This window comes from Sebastes umbrosus, chromosome 1 (genome assembly GCF_015220745.1).
Source record: "Sebastes umbrosus isolate fSebUmb1 chromosome 1, fSebUmb1.pri, whole genome shotgun sequence".
Lineage (NCBI taxonomy): Eukaryota > Metazoa > Chordata > Actinopteri > Perciformes > Sebastidae > Sebastes > Sebastes umbrosus.
The window spans coordinates 10,245,549-10,267,106 of NC_051269.1; the positions used below are offsets into that span (position 1 = coordinate 10,245,549).

The following is a 21,558-nucleotide window of genomic DNA, read 5'->3' on the forward strand; positions in this document are numbered from 1 at the left end:
ATTTGGGGAGAGACATCCACAATTACTCAAGATGTTGCTGCATTTATTTAAACCTCATCCTACCAACTGGGGTCCCCGCAGACCCCAGAGGTATAATCTTTGTCATATCTCACAGGTGCTTTATTCTTTCATTGCAATTTTTCTTAACTTTGTCAGCCAATTTCTTCCTTATGACTTCATATTATAGTTTTTAATTAGTGCCTTTTGAAAAGGACAACTAAAAAGCGCCCAACTGCATTTGAAATAGAAAAAATAGAACAGATAGATAAAATGTTTACCTAATGGGTCCTAATTTAATGTATCAAACACTATCAGGGGGGCTAGGGGAACTCTGTCAGTCATTCTGAAGGAGAAAGACACAGATGCAGCAGACACAGATTACTTCATACGCTCTGTCTATTTTTGTTTTACACAATATGCCAATTAACTGTAATTTTCCTAAAATAATAATAATAATCTTTTTTTTTTTCTACAGATGACATTAATCACTGATGGTTGTGTCTTACAGTAGCTTATTCCTAGTTGGTAGTGCTTGTGTGTTAAATAGGTTGGCAGGATGAGGGTTAATGTCACCACTGATGATATTTTTGACACAGGTTCATTATGTTTCTGGTTTATTTAGCTAAGAAATGGATTTTTTTTAATCATAGTCCAACCCACGCATCCCCTTTGTTGAGAAGAAAATGGCACAAATGCTGGCCTTACGACACCGGAGAAACTGACTGGATGACTTGAAGTCGTTAATCTGGATTTGGGGTCGATTGAAACAACTGGTTAGGACAAACCTTTGGGAATATGTTGGGAAGATATACGTCTAGTCTGTGCTCCCAGATAACTTCCTAGAAAAGATGGACCTTTACACTTGGCTGCCACAGACACTTCAAGATGTCAACCGGGCGCTAAACCTGATTTAATGTGCAGACAGTGAGTGATTATGTGTTGAGAGGCGGTGTGAAAGAGTGTGAGGAGAGACTGTGACAGTGATCAAGAGAAAAATCTACCTTCAGGGCTCAGTGTGCCACTTCAAAGACGCGGTCGACACGGTTGCGGACAGTATGTCTCTGTCCTGAGTTGTTGAATGTAATGCATTTCACCAAAAGTGTTGTAATGCAGCTCTCACATAGGCCCATATAGAAATAAATCTGTTCCACGTGAGCTGGCTGAATGAAGTGTTGTTTTTTTTTCTAGGATGTAAACTTCTGAAGTATATATATCAGCCCCAAGGAGTTACAGTATAACAGTGAACACAGAGCACAAGCAAGCTCTGTTTCATGAATGTGTTGAGGAATAGCACAGATTCGGGTCACTGAGGATCCAAAGAAGAGGAAAAAAAAGACATATTCTGAAAGCAGCTATAGATTTGAGTGCAGCTCCCTGCTAATGCTCAGCCGCCAGTCTGTCTGTGGCTTCTGCAGAGCGTGCAGCAGTGGTGTCAATGCACTCTTAACCTACCTTCTCAAAGTCGGTGGGGTACATCATGGCTGAGCTTTTCAGAGACGGCGAGGCCAGCTTCCCTTTCAACTCCTCAAGTCGGGCTTTTTCTGGTGCAAAGACACAGAGAGAGTAAAGAAAATAAATCCTGGAGGAAAGTGAGGTAATAACATAAAATATCAGCGAGTTAAAATAATTCACCAGCGTCATCACTGTCCCCTTCTCTCTCTGTCTCCATCTCCTCGTCAGTGACATGAATCTTCACGGAGGACTTGGGAGTGAAAGGTGGTACGTTGACTTGCTGTAAGATGTTTTTGATAGAAGCGCAGTCTCTTGTCCCGACGATCCCGTAGATCTGCCCGTACAGATTAGCTGCTGCCACCACATACTCCATATGGGTAGTCTAAAACACAGAATCAAAACATAAACTGTGAAACTATTGTTATGTTTTAACAGAAAACACAATGTCCATATAAATACACTATCGTGTCATTGGTCATTTCTTGTATGTATAGCTTTGTCTTTTTATAGCAAAGACTGAAACAATACTCAACATGTAAAATAAAATTCATCACTGAGTCCTTACAGCAGACCTGTCAGCAGGGTGAAATTGTAAAAGGTACGTTGTGTAAAAGGTATATTAAGGTAGTGCATTAAGGCCAAATTACTTCCCTGAACAGAACAGGTAGCTGTAACAATAGGTCAACAGGTCAAACAATAGGAAAGAGAAAGTGTCTTTCTCTCTCAACACACATATACGTATGTTCATTGTATCTTGCAGAAGTCACCGCTGCTTACGGCATGGCAGTAATTTACATTTTACAGTTATTTTACTTCTCTTCAGTCGAGTACGACGCAGTATTTAATTCACTGATGAGTAGATTTGCAAGTAGTGATGCTGGATATTGAAACTCACACTGCATGAATAAAACCAGATAAGAATTATAGAATAGAAGTGCACAGATAATAGATAGTACATCCAGAGAAAAACAAATAGATTTCAAACAAAGATTCTGCAATTAATACCAATACCACACAGATGCAATAGCGAAGTCACACACTCTTCGCTTGACCTTTCTAGATACGTGAAAATTGGCACAGACCCTGGCATTTGCAATTGTAGCATTGTCTGTCACAGGTGAGAGATTGGAAAAGATAAGCTGACAACATTTCACACAGGTGGAAGAGCAAAAAGAAATTGTAAAGGAAATAAAAGTCAGATGGCAGGAGATGGAAAAACAAACGCTGACAGTGCAGAGACGGTGGAAAAGGTGAAGTCAATTGATGGAAGGAGAGAGGGAAGCAAATCTTCTTTGAGAGACGACGGTACATTGATAATTGTCAATTTCTCACTGCTATTAGTGCTTCATTACAACCTTCCAAATTGTAGTATTTTAAACTTAATATCAGCTTATTACTTCTTTTGTTACTTAATATGAGAGTGGCTATCAAGGATGTGAATGTGTGTGACAGGCAGATTACTATCTGCCTTTCATTGTCTCTATGCAGGTTAAGAGGCATTCACGGCTCAGATAAGACTCCAGTACAGGGTCAGAGTGGGGAAGAGACACTATCTGACCAGATAAAGAAGGAATGCGAGCGGTCATCACTAAATACTGTGGCCTTTTTCAGCCATTCCTGTGTACTGTTTTAGGGTGCATGCATATCAGGATTACTACTGCAAGAGGAATTGGACCAGACACTACTCACATTGTTGGGGTCAAAGGTCAGTGGGTGAGGGCATCTCTTGGATCCAGACCAGAAGGGCAGACCAGAAGTAGTCATCTAAAGAGAAGCAGAAGGAAATCCCTTTATCACAGCGATCGACAGCTGGAAATATCTTCATAATACAAAGATGACAGCCACAAAAATATCTTTGTTCCTCATTAAAAAAGGGATGTGCAATATTAATACACTGAATGTAAAATACATTTGTCTGTGCAATATCGTTGATGCAATATACACCTCAAGTGCAATTACCTCTGTTTACATTACATCTATTTTTACATTTTATACTTCTAGTGTAACACTTCTGTTTATATTTATTTATTACATCTACTTTACCTGTTTTTATTTGCTTTATAACTGTGTGTGTGTTTTACCTGTTATATGTTTTATCTGCCTCGTTTAGTCTTGTCAAGTATTTGTTTTAAACCACTGACCAGAAGTGGCAACTGTGAATCTCGTTGTATTTAACACAATGACAATAAAACGTTCTATTCTATTCTATTCTACAATATACAGTATCAGTGTAGTACTTATTCCTGTAGTTTTCTGACCCAGCAGGAGGCCTACAACCTCCCAATAGAACAGCCAGGCTAATATTGTTATCAGTGGTGTGTTGACAACACAATTTGTATGTCTGATAAAGGAACAAAGGGCCTGAGGGCTTTGATGTTTCCAAATGGTCCATATGCCGGGAAAGAGAGAGTCTCTGGTGGTGGTGGTGCAGCTTTCACTGCAGGGGTGCTTTCTAAGGCAGTCAAAAGGCATCAACAGCATTCTCCTTTTCACAATCAGGATTCAGACGGCTTAAGTGCATCAACAATGCTTAAAAAGGCTGATACCACTTAGTTTAATAATGTATATGGTGTTCTTAAATAATTTACTGTATTCTATAAAATGCTAAAAAGAATACTGAAACCTTTACCATCTTGTCATGTCTTAAAGGGATAGTTTGGGTGTTTTGAAGTGGGGTTGTATTAGGTGCTTATCTATAGTCAGTGCATTACCTGCAGTGGATGACGGTCAGCGCGCACCCAGTTTGGAGAAACAGACAGGAGTTACTGCACGGAAGCAAAGCAATGTACTGCTTTGGACGGGGCCGGCAGCAAAACTGATTTTAGCCACCCAAAAGAAAGTCTCACCTAAAAAAATCAATATCAGTTTAAGTGTACGCTGTTTTTAGAATATTTTCACCACTTTATCTTGCCATCAGACAGCCCTTTCTGATGGGGAACTGAAGACGTATCCATCAACGCTCTCGCCAAAGCCACCAAACTCCATTGAAAAAAAAAAGGAAATTTACCTCGCAGGTCGGTTAGTTTGTTTGTACTATTGTGTGACTTTGATGAATCCGAACTAACTAAAGTCACACAATAACACAAACAAAATAACCGATCGAGGCAGCGGTAGACCAGCAGCTCCCGCGTTCTGCAAGGTAAAATCACTGGGGTTTTTTTCAATGGCATCTGGTTGCTTTGGCGAGAGCATAGATAACAGTTTCAGTTCCCTGTCGGAAACACTGTATAGCTGTCTCACGGCAAGATAAACCAGCAAAAATGATTCTAAATAGGGAGTACACTTAAACTGATATAGAGTTTTTTAGGTGAGCCTTTCTTTTAGGTGGCCAAAATACGTTTTGCTGTCGGCCCCGTCCACAGCACTACATTGCTTTGCTTCTATGCGGTAAATACTGTCTGGGGGCATGCTGACCGCCATCTACTGTAAATAATACACTGACTATGGATAAGTACCTCATACAACCCTACTTCAAAACACCCAAAGTATTCCTTTAAAATGAATTAATATTATTCTAATAAATATATCAAATGTACTTCTTTTGACTAACATTATAAAAAAATTGGTATTACATTTACAATTTTATAGAACAGAAAAAAGCAAAAACTAACTTGAATGACTTCAATGATAAAAACATTACTTTCAATTAACTGACTGCCCATCAGCTAGTCTCATCCCTCTTCAATGGTCTTTAACTGCATTCATTTCTGCTTACTGTAAAGAATGGGCTTGCATTAACAATATGAGATCTTTAACCTCTGATGTCATTTTAACTACATCCATATCTTATACTGGCCAGTCTCTCATGCTATTTTTAGACTTGAGCCTCGTATGGAAACTCTGACCAGTGTAGGATAAAGATGTTTAACCATACATGCAGGGCCAACGCTCACCTCTATGTGGAGGCTCACACACAACAAAGTAGCTGTTATATTGAATGTGCGGCCATCTGTCATGCTTTTGTACCAGTTTTTGTCAAGTTGGTTTGTGACCGTTAACTGACATTCGCTGCTTTATCATAGTTCCTCAGAAAGTCTGTGGTCAAAAGTGACTTCCCAAGCAGACAATGAAACCATAACTCTTGTAAAGGTTACTACAACAAAAAGAGTTATGGTAAAAAAAGAGAAGCAAATAATTCTAATCGTAACTGCCAAAGAGTTTCTGTGGTTTCTGTGGTGTGTTTGTGATTATAAGGTTAGACTAAATGTTAGGATGTATTGGTTTAAATGCCAATTGTAACACATGAGAAATGACTCATTTTATCAGCTTAAGGCATAATAATACCAAAAGTTGTGTTTTTCTCAGGGGAAATACAGGGAATTTAGTGCCCTACTATAAATATTTAAGCAGACACGAATGGAAGAAAATTCCTGGTCAGAGGAATTTCTATAACCCTGCAGGGACATCTAATGAGGGTTGAAACGGCCAGTTGCTGGACTGGGACTGGGGTTAGTGAGGGTCTGTTTGGGTTGATACTGATCCGTGCCCCCCCAGGTGTGACAGCAACATGTGACATCACTCTGTCTGCATGCTTGACCAGATTACAAACCCTCAGAGCCGCTCAGAGATATTTATGACTTTCATGGTTCTAGTTACAAACAAGGTTAATAGTGGTATCTGAGCCCGGGGAAATATGCTGCATTACTCCATGAAGTGAAATGTGAAAAACTGATTGGCATTCCTTTTGTGCTAATGCCACATTGCACTGTTTAATTGATTGGTATGCAAGGACCTTACAAACACAACAGTGCCCCTCTGTGTCCATAAACATAAATCACAGTTTTGACACTTGGCTTAAGGGAGTTATGTTTCCTCTGGTGTGATTTTACCTCTCCAGCAGGGAAACAGTGCAGAAGCTGGTGGATGTCGTTGTTATAGAGAGTCTCCCACTTGCAACGTGCCCATCTCACACAGTCTTCCCAGCTCGTTGGACGTTGTCCTCCAGCGTTTATGTCCTCCAGGCTGCTCCACACACCCCCAAGAGTCTCCAGAGCCTGAGCATCTCCAAGGCCAAGAGTCCGCTTTACAAACCCATCATCTCTGCAGGAAACAGTGCAGCAATTCCTTTAAAGTGGGGGCAGTTTATTTTTGGCGTCATTGGGCAAAAATCCCGTAATAACCTTTCAGCATATTGTAATTCAAGTGGTCTGACAGATAACTAGACTTCTGCACCTCCTCAAGGCTCTCTTTTCAGGCTTTAGAAAATTTAGCCTGTGACAGGACATTTTGACCAATCACAGGTCATTTCAGAGAGAGAGAGTGTTCCTATTGGCTGTTCTAGAAATACAGATGCACGTACACGTCCCTTCAGACGGTGAAGACTGAAAGCAGAAAACCCTGCAGGAACCGTTGCTGTTCCAGGATTGGCTACACTACAAAGCAACCCAAAAAAATCAAGACGGACTTATCAAAAAGGGTTTCTCACGGCTCAACTATTTGCAACATTTTCTCTCCATATCTATAAAAGCCTAGCCTTCTGTGTTATGGTTTGCAGAAGGCTAAACGCTTCGCTGATATTGTAGCTCGCTAGAGCCTCACGGTACGTCATCTCAAAGGGCTTTACGGGCCCACACGTTTGCAACGAAAACAGGACGGCAGTTCTCATAGAGTTGCCACTATATAACAGTATCGGGATCACAATCATGATCGGGATGATGTTTGAATGAATGACTAGTACTCTTGCAGGTGACTGTATGAAACATGTCATATGCTCGTCTGATGGGAGAGGGGCTTAGGACAGAAAGGGGAGAGAGGAGTGCTGCAGGATGTGGGCTGTGATTTCAAATTCTGCCGTTTCTTTTTTTGCCTACCCTGGGGTACCACTTGAATTACAATATGCTCAAAGGTTATTATAGAATTTTTGCCCAATAACACCGAAAATATAAAGCCACTCCAGCTGTAATGACAGATATACAGTATACAGAAGGTAACAATTTGGAAAATGACAAGAGAGTATCATCTAAATATCTGGTTGTATAATATATTCTCAAGGTTTAACCTCCAGAATAAAATCTTCAACCTCTATTTTAATGGCAGGACTTGTTTTTTTGCAGCAGTGGCACTGCATGAAGAACGTTTAACCGGGAAAGCGAAAAAAGTCCTCATGGAAAAATATTTGGTTCTATGAAGCACAGAGGAGAATGACTAAACAGATCTTGGTAAATTAGGGTGTAGTCTTGTCAGTGACTCAGGGGGGATCTCTTTGACGCTTGGCTGTGTAACTAATAGGAAGGAAGTGCCAAGTAAGCTTGTAGTGTGCTCCAACACTGTACACAGCATTGCATTGTGAAAATGAAAGGGATCTGCCTCCTCAGTGTGCAGTTACACCTAAACAAGTCCAAACAGGAACATTTAGAGTCATAGTTCTGCACAGAGCTGCACGGGTGGGAGGATAACACAACAAAATGTGACTGTTCCTTTCCATAACCTCATTAACCAGGGCTTCAAATTTACTGGAATACGACATGTAGCTGACCTGTCTCATGAAAAACGTCCAGAGAGGTTTTCCATGACTGCACTACAAAGAGGCTTCTGAAGAAACACATAATACATGTTCTTATTTCTACACATCAGTGAAATGTGAGAAACTTTAATGGCTGTGTGGACCGGCGAGCACCATTTCTGACACAATTTCTGCGAATCTGTTTAAAGACACAAGAAAGTGCTTTACAATGAGGGGGGGATTACATAAAATCTCACCAAAACAAACATCTCAGACAAAGACATCTCAAAACATGTCTGGATTAGGGGGGCTCCGAGGCTCAAAGCTCAGACGAAGTTTCGGGCTGGAGGCTCAAAACTGTCACTGACATGTTGTTACATTATAATTAGGTCAATGCTTTTTATTTTCAGTCACTGACAAAGCCCTTTGGCATAATATAGTACTTTCATCTGCATTAATCTAATCTCTTTTTTCCATTCAGTAGATGTTTGTAGTTGAGAGACTTTATCTATTATTTGGAGAAAATAGCATTAGAGCTGCTGTGAAAGATGCCTTGCATAGTACAGACTTGGCAAGACAGACTGTTTAAGTAATTTTTTACTAGGGGTTTACTGCTGAAAGCCAACCACATGTTTTCCTGTTTATAAAACAAAATAATGAGCTTGAAGCACTTCATTAGCTCGTGTAGGTTTGCTGGAATGCTTTGTAGGAGAACAGAAAAGCATTGTAAAATGAGCGAGTGGTGGTCATTAAGCGCCAGCAGACTGGCAGCAGATTGGTGAATATAATTTCTCACGTTTGTCGGAGGCAACACTTGTTGTGGAAAAAGGTAAATCACACGAGGATGGCATCATATCTTACCCCAGGAAGAGATTCACATTTTCAGGTGTTTGTTTGAACAGTCCTTCAAACTGGTCTCTGGCCCACTAAAAGAAACGGAATACCAAATTAAGTCTACAGAAAACCCCAAAAATACATGATAAGATAAAAAATCCTGTACACTATAATAACACCTTATACAAGAGTCCTTAAATAAATTAGTCATTTTTAATTGTTGTGAACATTTCGGTGTCAGAGAGGTGTGGATTCAAATTTGAATCTGTCTGGCGGTGGGACCACCACTTTGGTCCATACTGAAATATCTCAACAACTATCAAATGGCTTGCCATGAAATTTGGTACATACATACGTAGTGACCAGATCATGAATCCTACTGAGTTTGGGGATCCCCTGACTTTTCCTCTAGCACCACCACCACCACCACCACCAGGTTGCCATTTTTGTTTTTTAGTGAAATGTCTCAACAACTAGTGGTTTGACTTAATTAGAGGTTAACCTCATACCTGCAGGGTGTGCTCAATGCGGTGAGGGAAGTTCTTGATCGTGCACAGTGGGATGGCATCATTAGAACTTGATCCGCCTGGGCCATAAGACTCTGTCAGGTGCGGCACCACCACCAGAGTATGACCCTGACATCCTAAAGTTCCTCCCTCCAGCAGTGGTTTCTGGTGTTGAACGCAGCGTTCATCGAGATAGACCCCTGGGCAGCAAAAACGGGGATTAAAAATGTTCTTTTACAAGCATTTGTAGTCAAATATGAACTGTAGGCCTAAATAATCCGGTATACTAATATGATAATGGTAACGAAGAGTAAGTGCCCTCACTGGCTTCCACATTATCAAGGGCTGCAGCCACTCCATCGAGACCCATGAAGAAGTTGTAGTCATACACTCCTTCACTGTCACGGTCCAGACGATGCTGGTGAGCTGTGATTTTCATCCGTGGGTTCATCTCTCGCACCGCTTTGGCTGCAACGTCTGATTTTGGTTTCTGTTTGTGGACAAGTGAGTAAATGGGCGTTGTGTCTGGGAGATAATGTATGTGAGCAATGTAGGTAAAGTCAGACAGTGGTAATGACAGATGGAGGGAGGATAGAATACAATGTTAATCCAGATTTGTTATTGGATTTTGTGTGAAAGTATTCCAACAAATCAGCCAAATCCAACACCTAAAGAAGACATCTTTGGTAATATACACACATTTACTGTACTGTCGAGACTCTTCTATTATATAACAGTAGATTCAGATTATATAATATAAATCATATTTTTCTCTCAGAGCAGTTGAGGATTTTTTGTCAACAGACCCACTAACTGCACTCAACTATGTGTTGCGTAAATTGTTTAGACACCGGTAGTTGTTTACTCAGACATGAGCGATCAACTATCTGATATATTCCTAAAGTAAACTGCAAAACAAAACTGCCACAAATGATGGAACATGGATGTGTAATCTGACACAAGCGATCTCAGACTGCCACAATACCTTCACCCCTCCACCTGTCCCATTAGTTAAGCCCTCTGACCCTTCCACTTAGCCAGGTCAAACAAGAACCAGTGAGCTGTCATGACGGGGGAGATTCGTCATTACAGAGTGTGACGTTGTGCGTTTTCTCACCCCAATATCCTGAGACCTGAACAGGAACTGCCGGTTCAAGTTGGATCTTTCTATGAAGTCCATGTCGGTCACAGTGATCTGCCCTTCTTCTCCGGCTCCGAGCCCAATTAGGGCAAAGTTTTTAAGAAGCTCACATCCGATGGCACCGGCTCCAACCTTGAAAAATGACAGGAGAGATTGTGTCAGTCTATACTGTATGTGCATTAGCTTGTGCGATACAAGTGAATGTCATCAAATTAAAGTTTAAAGATCATCTGTCTTTTACAACGTAGCAGAAAGTATTCGTGTATTGCTGCACATTACTTGTTTCACTTCCTGATACTTTGCGTGCATTTTTTACGGTGTTAAAAGAAACACATGCATGCACTCACTCTCTCAAAAGCACACACGCACAGCCAGTAAACAACAGTAAAGATAACAACTTTAAAGGAAACAGAGAAAGGGTTTGGCACTGTTGAACGGCCCCTGCACACCAAGAGGTCAGCACTGGCAGGAAATGCCACCTTTATCCCAGCCGTTTCCTGCATGTGCCATCATTAACACCAGACAAGGAAAACACAGATGGAGCTCCTGCATTACTGGGCAGAGCGTGCCCCCTGCTGGATAAAAACCTGCCCTCACCAGGAAATATTTCTGCCTTTCAAGCTTCTCCTGGAACGCCGGCCCAAACACGGCAATCTGTCCATCGTACCTTGTGCCTTTCTGTCAGAGAGGAAAACAAAAGATGTTGAATTTACATCCAAAGTGGGATTGAATGTTTCTGATTGGTATACGTGACTTGATTAAATCGGGGAATCTCTTAACATACTGCAGGAAGGGAGCACTCTGCCAGTTGGTCCTCCTCTTCAGGGAGGCACTCCAGTGCATCAAAATATAGCCACTGCTGAAGAGGCGTAAATTTCCCACTACATGCCTGCAGGAACATTATAGAGTGCACAGAGCAAAACACAGTCAGCTATATACACCACCACCACCACGCAGTACGTGCTAAGTTATATGTAATTCATATACACAATGTAACAATAGCGGTGTTATACTCCATCAACATCGCCCTTTGACCTCACTTTAATAACTTCTTGAGCTGCAACGCCTCCGATGAAAGCATTGATAGGAGCCAAGTCGCCCTGGGCTGTGTAGGACAGGTTTCTCACAACAGCTTCATCCAGGTGTTCCAGCTGTGCGACTGCATTCAGCTCCCCCGCCATGGCAAGCAGGGTATCTGCATCTGACTGTAGCATGGGATTAATCATGTCAAGAAGTGAGTGGAAACAATCCTGTAAACTGCTTTAATGATCATAACGCAACACCATATACCTGATTATTTTTTACTCATCATATAACTTGTTTTGTAAAATTGATTGAATACTGGCTGTTATATCCTGTAACGTTCACCGACCTGAGAGCGAGGACGAGGGAGACGCTGCTCTTTCTTCACAAAGCCATGGAGGGCTTGGAAAGCCAAGTGCAGGGTCTTGTGCTTCTCCATTTTTCCATAATCATTCATTTTCAGCAGCTCCTGGTCCAACAGAGCCTCCCTCAGTGGTTTCTGCAATTTGAGACCCACAATAGACCCGTTTTTGTCTTTTTTAGGGGGGTACAGGGGGTCTTTGGGGGGAGATAGCAGGTCAACAACATATGTCACATAGAAGTGGTGTACATCATCTGAAAGCTGAGAACCCGAGGATTAATTTGAGATGCAGCTCAGCACTGTGTGTCAAATTGTTCTAGTCCTAAATCAGAAATAAACATTAATTAATTAATAAATTGAAATAAATTGTGAGTGTATAAAGGCTTAGAACAAAATGATAGAAGTATATGATGGCCATTCCCATGATCACTTATGTCTCAAAATCCCTCCAGAATACCACATTAAGACACCAAGACCTTGAGGAACAGCAGAGAAAAAGCCATGCTCTGATTTGGTTTCAAAAACTTTTGACATTTGGACATTGTTTTGCATTTTTCAGCGTTTGGATGGCGAGCACTTCTGTTCTAGAAATTGCTCAGAAACCCCCTTATTGTCAATCTACCTAGGAAAGCCATCCATCCTCTGAATGCTCTAGGTCTCTAGTTTGTGGTTGTAAAGTTTCATGAGGCTGTGATTATCCTAGAGATCACAACAGGTAATTTCATACATTGAGGTCAAGTTTCAAAATGGTCTCACTACAATGAAATAGCTACTGTGGAGACTAACTTCATCACACATGAATACAGTTGGGCTCATTGGATCCACAAGAGTCTCAGCTTTACAGTGAAACCCACTTTATATAATTCAAGACTGTTTAGGGACCCCAGTATGCAGAAATATTAAAATACACTATTTTTAGAATAGGCAAAAATAACACATTTATACTGCATTCAAAAAACTGCATGTGATTATCATAAAGTAGGCATGTATGTAAAGGGGAAACTCCTGGGTACCCATAGAACCCATTTTTTGTTCAGATATCTTGAGGTCAAAGGTCAAGGGACCCCTTAGAAAATGCCAAAGGCAGTTTTTCATCGCCAAATTTTAGCCTAAGTTTGAAGTGTTACTGAGCCTCCTTCCTGACAAGCTAGTATGAAATGGTTGGATGGATTCCTTAGGTTTTCTGGTTTCATATGATATCTGTAAATTCACTCTCTCACTGAACCTGCTAAAGGCGCTGAAAGAGAGTAAAGTCGGTTCAGGGGGAGTACACTTTTACAAAAGCAAAAATGAATAAAGTTAAAACAAAATCTGAATACTTACAAACTTTAGCATGCAGGGCTGTTTAACCTCGGTCACTACTCCACCCCGTTCATACATAGAAAAGGCTGAAGTGTCACCAATGCTGAAGGCGTACTGGTCTGTTGATAGAGGTGACAAATAACATACTGATGGTGAGAGAAAGATGAATTCTCATCACAACTATTACAGTCTACTGGGATGGCTGGAGTTAGGCTCATCACTACGCTGTGTGTTGCAAGCATAACACTAACCAATGACTTTGATCTCCACAGGCCCGACTCTGTTGAGCTCCGTCATGCCTTGCATGTCAGAGAAGAAAACTTTGAATCCATCTGAAAATCCATGCTGCCGGTCAGGTGTGCAGAACACCACTCCAGGATTCTCCTAAAATAAAGTCAAGTTGACAACCTTCGAGTTTGAAAGAAAAGTTTTGGTAATAATGTTCACTTACACTTTTGGAAAACCTGTAAAAGACATTTAGTCTGTATGTTCTTCCTGTGCATATTTGTATTTCCTTTCACAGTCCAAAGACATGATGCAGGTCAGGTGAACTGCTAACTCTAAAATGCCCGCAGCAGGTGTAAATGTTACCCAACACGACTCTTAGCCAGATAAACAGGATTTTAAATGGATGGCTGGATGTGTTAGAGATGCTTTTAATAGGCCATCTTACCTTAGAGACACTTTGTATCATCGCTGATGCCGGCTTCTCTCCATCCTGGTCCAAGACCTCAAACTCCTCCCCAAAGTCACAGAACAACTGGCTGCAAGTGAACCACCATGTTTTCACGTCTCTCTACATTATTAAGTTGATTCAATCAAATCTTTTAGACAGCTTGTCTTGTCCACTTACCCACAGAGTCCTCTGGTGTCTGCTACAATGAACTTGATCCCATGTGAATGGCAGAGCTCATCAAAACGCAACTGATCATCCAGAGAGGAGTCAGTGAGGACCACCACCTGAGAGATCCAATCACAAAAGTGTTTTTTTTTAATCGTTGTTACTGTTGTTTTTCTGTGCTCACCTTAAATCAGATTTTAAAGAGTGTAAGTACAAGCAGGATTTGGGGAGGACATCCCAACTAGAGGTCAATCGTGGTCCAATGTACAAACTATAGTAAAGTAGGAGACATCTTGTGTCCAGTAGTTAGACTTTTGAAATGAAAAATGATTTGCATAGCCATAGATTTGGGATTGTTCAAAGAGGGAGAATGTGATTTTAAGAATTTTAAACTTGGTAATCAAACCTTTTTTTGTGGAGAAAATGCCTTTATGCACCTTGGGTAGGTAACATTAGAGAAACCAACGTTAACTCTTCTAATTTCACTAATTTATCAGTTCCTTACTGTCACCACTAGAGGGCAGAAATCACTCGTGATTTTAAATACACAGATCAACATCTCCTAGCATCAACATAGAGGTAGACTCAGGAACTGACAATGCTTCAAATCATACACATTATTCAGGTTAAACAACTAAAAATGTCCTGTTGCTAACTTGACCTGTGTATTTAAAATCACAAGTTGTAATGTCCTCCAGTGGTCACAGGTAGGAACTGCATCATAGAATGTATCAAGTTAGCGCCATTGCAGACTTTAATAGGAATAATATAGTTCTCAATACTGATTATATTCTTTAGAGGTATCCATGAGACATTTATATGTTCATACTAGTATATGTATTTCTAATGTATACTTTGTTATAAAACAATGTAAAGCCCTGCATCATGACAAATTTGATATTGCAGTTGACCAATAGGGGGCAGTGAACACTCATGATTTTAAATACACAGGTCATCACTTTGCTTTCCTTTTAGATTTAACAGCAGTGATTTATTGTTAATCTCTTTCATCTTCTGGTCATAACAATATGGGAAATAAAGACGAAACACTATTTGGATGTTGTCATGATTATTGCAGTCCTGTGACAGCCACAGATATTGGATTTTTTTCTTTCTTTTTTTGTAAGAGCATTTGATTCATTGATTGCTGTCGGGATGTAAAGAGAATTTCAACAAATTTAACAAACATGTTCCTAAAATACATTACCCAGCCTTACTTTACATACCTGAAATTGCAATAGCAGGTCTTCATCCAGTGGTCCGGTGTGGGCCGACACACACACATGTGGGTTTAAGGCAGACAGCTGCTGTAGGGAGCATGTGGCTCGGTTCAGACCAAGATGGGACTCCTTCAGGAAAAACTGGTGGGAAAAAGAAATTACAGGTTGACAAAACATTCTCAAGGTCCACCTGACTGTATGACACAGTCTGAGTTTGCTCAGATGCCATTTATCAGCTTTCTATGAGTCTGAGCAGCTCTTGAATGTTTGGTCAACAGCTGCTTCCGAGGTCAAAAATGACCCATCAAACTGAAAATTACAAGTTGTTTGATGGGATCTTTTAAATTAAATTCTTGTCAAAGCCTCAGCAGCTACTTATAACCCTTTAATGGTGACATTTACTGCATAGGCATGGTAGGAGAGTAAATGTACTTAATAATGAAAGTAAACTGGCTACATAAAGCTATTTACAATACCAGCATACTCATACCATCAGCATGATTCACATGTAAAACCAAAACCAAAACCAAAGTTATTACCTTTTATGATGGGTGATATGTTGCATTTAGACAATTATTGTATTACTTATGTAAGATTCAAAAGTTACACATGATGACCCTTTAAATTAGCCTATGTAATAATGTGCTAGTATATTGCCATAATATCATTCCACATCTGACAACAGTTAGTATAAACAAAATATATTATTTATAATACAAATATCACTTTAACAAGACAATCACACTTGGAAGGTTTCGAATGTGGTTGTTGCTCTAACAGGAAGTTGTTCACTTAAATTGCAGTCTATGAGTTCTGACACATCTTTATCTCTTAATTATTTATTTATAGTATTTCAGTATAGCATACTCCATTCATACCCACTTTAAATGTATTTGATTTGATTTTAATAAATAAACAGCACAGGGTTAGTAGGCCTACCTGGGAGGACAGGTCGGTCCACGTAGTGGGGCCTTGATCCTGGATGGTGACAGACTTCACTCCAGACAGGATCACATTTTTGGCTATCTCCACCCCGAGACCTCGCATGCCTGCTATGAGGACGTTGGCTGTGGACATCCGGTGCATCGCCTCGTGACCCAGAACATACCTGTGCAGGTAGAAGAACAAGTGGGTCTCTGGCCCAGCAGTCTATAGCCGACAGTCACTGATTGATTGGTGTGTGTCTGTATACTCACAGCTGTCTGGAGTAGAATCCTTCATCGATTTCACCGATTCCTGCCATGTTGCAGTGTCCAGTATGAGATGATCAGTCTGCAGTGAGGAAGTGATCAGGGATCAGCTGGAATAAAACAACAACCACACTGGTCCAAGAACAGAATGAAAACAGGTGGGACAGATGATGAGATGACAGTTTATAGGAAATTATTTCACTTTCGTTTCAGCAGATTCTTTCGGTTTATTATTGTGCCAAGAAATATGTTCTGACCTGAGGCCACTAGAGGGCGACTCAGGACTGTTTATAGAGTTATAACCACCAGATGCTCCTGTGAAAGTATGAGGCTATTATTATTAAAATCATTATAGTTTATGGAAGGTAGAACTGGAGACTTTGAGAGTGAAACTTTAAGTGTAAGTTTCATAATAAAATAATAAAAAATAATAATAAAAAAAAATGTCAATAATAAGTAAATTTTAAGTTAATAAAAGTATATTAAGTATATTAGCTCATTGTGGAAACTTTTTATAGGTCTAAATGAAAAAGTTGTTATTTGTTCTAAATCTTCTATATATTATCTGATGGTGTCTCTATTCAGTCTGTTGACAAGTACAAATACTTGAGAATTTGGATGGAAGTGCAATGCCATATTGACCAACTTGCAAAGAAACTAAAATTCACACTTGGTTTTCTGTACAGGCTCAAGTCTGGTTTTTCCATGGCCTCAAGAAAACGCTTAGATGCGGTCTGTTCCTGACTGAGATCCATTATGGTGATTTACAGGTTTGTCTCACCGTCCACCTTGTCCAAACTTGACTCCCTGTATCACTCAGCCCTGAGGTATGTCACTAATTCTAGCTTCAGGACCCGTCATTGTACCTCAAACAGTATGGTAGGATGGTCATCCCTCACTCTGCGGAGGTTACAACACTGGTACATTTACGTCTATAAGACCATCTCTGGCAAATTTGCTACTTACTTAAGCTGGAAGTTTGTATTTCTCCATAACAGTTATAATGTTAGATCACATAAATATCAGAATACAGAATAGAATGTCTTCTATCAGTACAGAAGCTGTCAAAACCAGCCTGATCCACTACGGTCCTGGTCCAGGAACCATCTGCAGGCCAAGCTTCACTTGAGACCTTATCTCTTTAAATGATTTTCAACATAGAATAAAGGAAGTGGTCACTGCTAACTGCAGTTTCTTCAATTAAATAACAAACACATGACCGACATGCTGCCCTGTTAATGCACCGTATGATGTAATGTATTTTGTCGTACCTATTGTTGCTGCTGTGATTCAATGTTGTTGTCTTGTTATGTGTTGGATGCTATTTGACCCTGTCTTGGCGAGGTCTGACATGTAAAAGAGGTTTTAATCTCAATGTGACTTCCTAGTTAAATAAAGGTTATACTGTATATTATATATTTTCAGGTAACACCTGAGCTGTCAAAGCCCAAACTTTGAAAACCACTCAGTATTGATCTTGTATAGTAACTTGTATTCTGCTTATTGCCACATCATTTGAATGTTTAACTTTTACTATGCAGAATGATGTAGTTTGACATTAGGAGGCGGTTTTCACATTCATCTGCTGAGGGGGGAAATCTTCTGAGTTTAAGACACGTACGTACGAGCAGGATTTGAGACATCACACCAAGCCAATGATTGTCCAATATGCAATTTACACAATACTGTCATACTACACAGAGGAGGGCCTTTTCAGTCAAGTAGGGGACATTTTGTCTCCAGGAGTTAAACTTTTAATATGAACGATATTCTGTATTTCTTTAATGAGTAGACGTAATTGTAGGAAATTAAGTTAACTGAACATTTTTGTGGAAAAAAAACATGTCAGATACTGCTTATTACTCAAAGAGAGGTCATTTTTAAAAACATGTCTTGGGGGGGGATCTTTCACATTTCCATGGTGACAATAACAATGACACACCCAATATTGCTTAATGTGTTTGTCATTCATTTGAACAATGTTAGTCTGGTGAGGAGTCACAAAAAAAAAACTCCAGAAGAAAGTTGTGCATGCAGTTAGGAGTGTCGAGAAGTGACTCATCGTTGCGTACTGTGGAGAACCACTCTAAGCTCATTGTGGTGGGTAAATGAGGAACAAACAACTTTAAGATCCATAAAGGAACCTGCAATCAGATTCAATATTCACATGATGACTGAAATGAATGTAAACTCTGAAAAAAAAGTTTGGAAATTTGTGTTAGGTGGATTATGTCTCTGTTGTTACAATGCCAATGGTGATTGTATTTTGGTTGGAAAGCCTGTTTATTTACCTTCACAATGATGTCCAACTTGTAAGGATCATGCATTTGTGGGATGAGCAGCACAGCTGATTATGTGGGTAGTGCCCATGAAAAATTTGCCAAAATGCTCTGCCAATTCTGCCAACACCGTCAGGAGCCATCCCACAGCAACGTGTGACCAGGTTGGTGACCAGCATGAGGAGGAGGTGCCAGGCTGTTGTGGCTGCGTATGGATCTTCCACCGCTACTGAGGCTCCTGACGGTGTATTAAATGAATAAAGTGTAAACTAGCCAATATGTCTTGTTTGTTCCTTGTTACTGATAGAGAGTTCAATCATCCAATCCACCAAACAACTCAAAACAAGAGTCAATACCAACAGGAGAATACACTGTTTACTATTGGCAGAGCATTTTGGCAAATTTTTCTTGGGCGCTCCCCACATAATCAGCTGTGCTGCTCATCCCACAAATGCATGATCCTTACAAGTTGGACATCATTGTGAAGGTAAATAAACAGGCTTTCCAACCATGTAAAATACAATGCCAATTAGCATTGTAACAACAGAGAAATAATCAACCAAACACAAGTTTCCAAACATTTTTTTCCCAGTTTATTACATCACAAAACAGACAATCTCAAAACAAGCTGTTACTGTGCAAAACTTGAGGGAAATAACCATTTTATAGCAGTTTATTTAAAAACAAAAAAAACAACAACTCTCCTGGGATTTTAAACTCAGACATTTAATATATCTCTGGAGATACTCCTGCTTAACAACAACACCAAATATTCCTTGTATGGAGCAAATCTAAATCTAAGCTGCATGGCCCTGTGCAACCTCATGCATGTTTGTTTGCCCCCTGTGTTTTATGAGTCAGATGCAAACTCAATGACTGGATGTGATGTCCTTAACTGTTGACACTTTTGTTTGATTAGTGCTCGGATATCTGTCCTTGTCGAGCTCAAATCAAAACAACTTTCTCTGTTTCATGCAGCTTTTTGCTCCTGCAGTGCCGAACAGATCAGAGTTGTGTCTATGATGCTGGATCTTTGTGGGTTTGGAGCAACGCAGAGAGTGTGTGTGATTACTGAACTTTGGATTCAGTGGTGGATGTTTAACTTCTGGATCTATAAATGCTCCATTATGTCAATGACAACATTTCTATTTGGACATTTTATAATGATGAATAGCCTCAATTCATATTGCCAATATGAGTAATTTAATATTACCTTTAGGCTATGTAAATATATATCTGTTAAAGGTCACATTGCTGACATTGTATGAAGAGGTCTGGCTACACAGGGAAGACATTCCTCTCATAACTTCCTGCTATATCTGCAGAGTAGCTTCATTCCATCATGTGAAAACAATGCATTTCTGGCAAAACTCCTGCAGGCGTAGCCTCGAACACACTGTTGTCATGTGTTGAGGACGGTTTTCCTGTAAATGTGACATTGTGACGCCAGAGAGGAGAGCAGCTCCAGTTAGAGAGATAGTTTATAGTTTGTGATGTGACTCCTGGGAAGGAAACCATGAGGATATTTTTGAAGTGGGCAGATTTCGCAACTATTTCATACTTCCTCGTTGCGGGCGCAGCTTGATAGGAACAGCACCCACTTCAGAGTCAAGTACGTCAGAATGACGACAGCACTTCCGGTCTTCAACTTTCAAAATAAATCTGAAATCTTTTACTCCAGAGCAGGGGTCAGCAACCTGTGGCTCTGAAGCGCCTCTCCAGTGGCTCCCTGTGGATTTATAAAAATGAACAACTGTTTTTAGTTTACATTTTCATTTTTATTTATCATTGTTGTACGTCTATGGTACGACGGTACGACGGTACGACGGTACGACGGTACGACGGTACGACGGAGTATTAGGACCACATTGAGGAAAAAAAAATAATCTGAGATTTCGAGAATAAAGTCATAATATTACGAGAATAAGTCATAGGTTTATGAGAAAAATAGTCGTAGTATTATGAAAATAAAGTCATAGGTTTACGGGAAAAAAGTCGTAATATCAGAATAAAGTCATAATATTATAAAGTAGTAATTTTACGTGTTAATTTCTTTTATTCTCGTTAAGTTATGACTTTATTCTCGTTATAGTATGATTTTTTTCTAATAATATTGCGACTTTATTCTGGAAATCTTTGATTTTTTTTTTCCTCTCAATGTGGCCCTAATACGCCGTAGTACATTTGCTCTTTGGCCCTCACTGCATTAGACTTATATACACTATACTTAGACTATAAACTGTGTTACCTTCATCACAATGATCAAATGTCTTGCGGCTCCAGACACATTTTTTTTTTCCTAAAATGGCTCTTTTGATAGTAAAGGTTGCTGACCCCTGCTCCAGAACATGTTTCCTGATTGGGACTAATACATGTCAGTTAACTTGTTGAATATGAATGAAGTGGATCTACAATTCGTGTTGCAAAAGGGTAAAAAAAAAAACTATTCAGTTTATATAATTTTAGGTCATGCAGGGACAGAGCATGGGGACAATCTGAATTAATAGGCCACTTATATTTAAACCATAAACTCACAGTTCTGCTCAAATTCAAGGATGTTTAAATTCAGTTGTTCCATTTTTCTACATACTTGATCTTAAATGTCATTCTGTGTGAACTATATTATGATATGTGTGCTTAATTGTTATAGCATAAATATGTTCTTAATATGCCCATGTACAAAGTATTTCCTTTTATTATTTATAATTTAATGGAGCTTCCCAGCAAAAAGTATTTAATATGATTGTACTTGTATAACCAGCGTGACAATAAACATCTTGAATCTTGAATCTTAAATAATTATTAGACTTCAGTTGTAATGAATATAATTTAGAAAGCTTTTGAATACCATTTCCATAATTTCTCCTTTCAAATGTCATGTTTAACATACAATCCACTTGTGCAGTCAAGGCTCATTTTCATGGTTCTTACAAATAATGCATCTAGCATTGGAGTCATTAGGAAATT

At 39.7% G+C, this 21,558-nt stretch overlaps 1 protein-coding gene across 1 annotated transcript in view; it reads right to left on the minus strand.

Annotated features, from left to right (window-relative positions):
* Positions 1–16,498, minus strand: part of uba7 (ubiquitin-like modifier activating enzyme 7) — a 42,243-nt gene extending 25,745 nt beyond the window's left edge. The window contains exons 1-19 of the mRNA XM_037776291.1: positions 16,319–16,498; positions 16,062–16,230; positions 15,129–15,263; positions 13,915–14,021; positions 13,735–13,825; positions 13,313–13,445; positions 13,083–13,180; positions 11,748–11,897; positions 11,416–11,580; positions 11,160–11,264; positions 10,973–11,053; positions 10,352–10,507; positions 9,559–9,724; positions 9,238–9,434; positions 8,756–8,820; positions 6,282–6,492; positions 3,142–3,216; positions 1,633–1,834; positions 1,453–1,541 (exon numbers count right to left, since the gene is read on the minus strand). Of these exons, the coding sequence (XP_037632219.1) occupies positions 1,453–1,541; positions 1,633–1,834; positions 3,142–3,216; positions 6,282–6,492; positions 8,756–8,820; positions 9,238–9,434; positions 9,559–9,724; positions 10,352–10,507; positions 10,973–11,053; positions 11,160–11,264; positions 11,416–11,580; positions 11,748–11,897; positions 13,083–13,180; positions 13,313–13,445; positions 13,735–13,825; positions 13,915–14,021; positions 15,129–15,263; positions 16,062–16,230; positions 16,319–16,365 (2,442 nt within the window). The 5' untranslated portion in view covers positions 16,366–16,498. The remainder of the gene's footprint in view (positions 1–1,452; positions 1,542–1,632; positions 1,835–3,141; positions 3,217–6,281; positions 6,493–8,755; positions 8,821–9,237; positions 9,435–9,558; positions 9,725–10,351; positions 10,508–10,972; positions 11,054–11,159; positions 11,265–11,415; positions 11,581–11,747; positions 11,898–13,082; positions 13,181–13,312; positions 13,446–13,734; positions 13,826–13,914; positions 14,022–15,128; positions 15,264–16,061; positions 16,231–16,318) is intronic.
* Between the last annotated feature and the right edge of the window lie 5,060 nt (positions 16,499–21,558).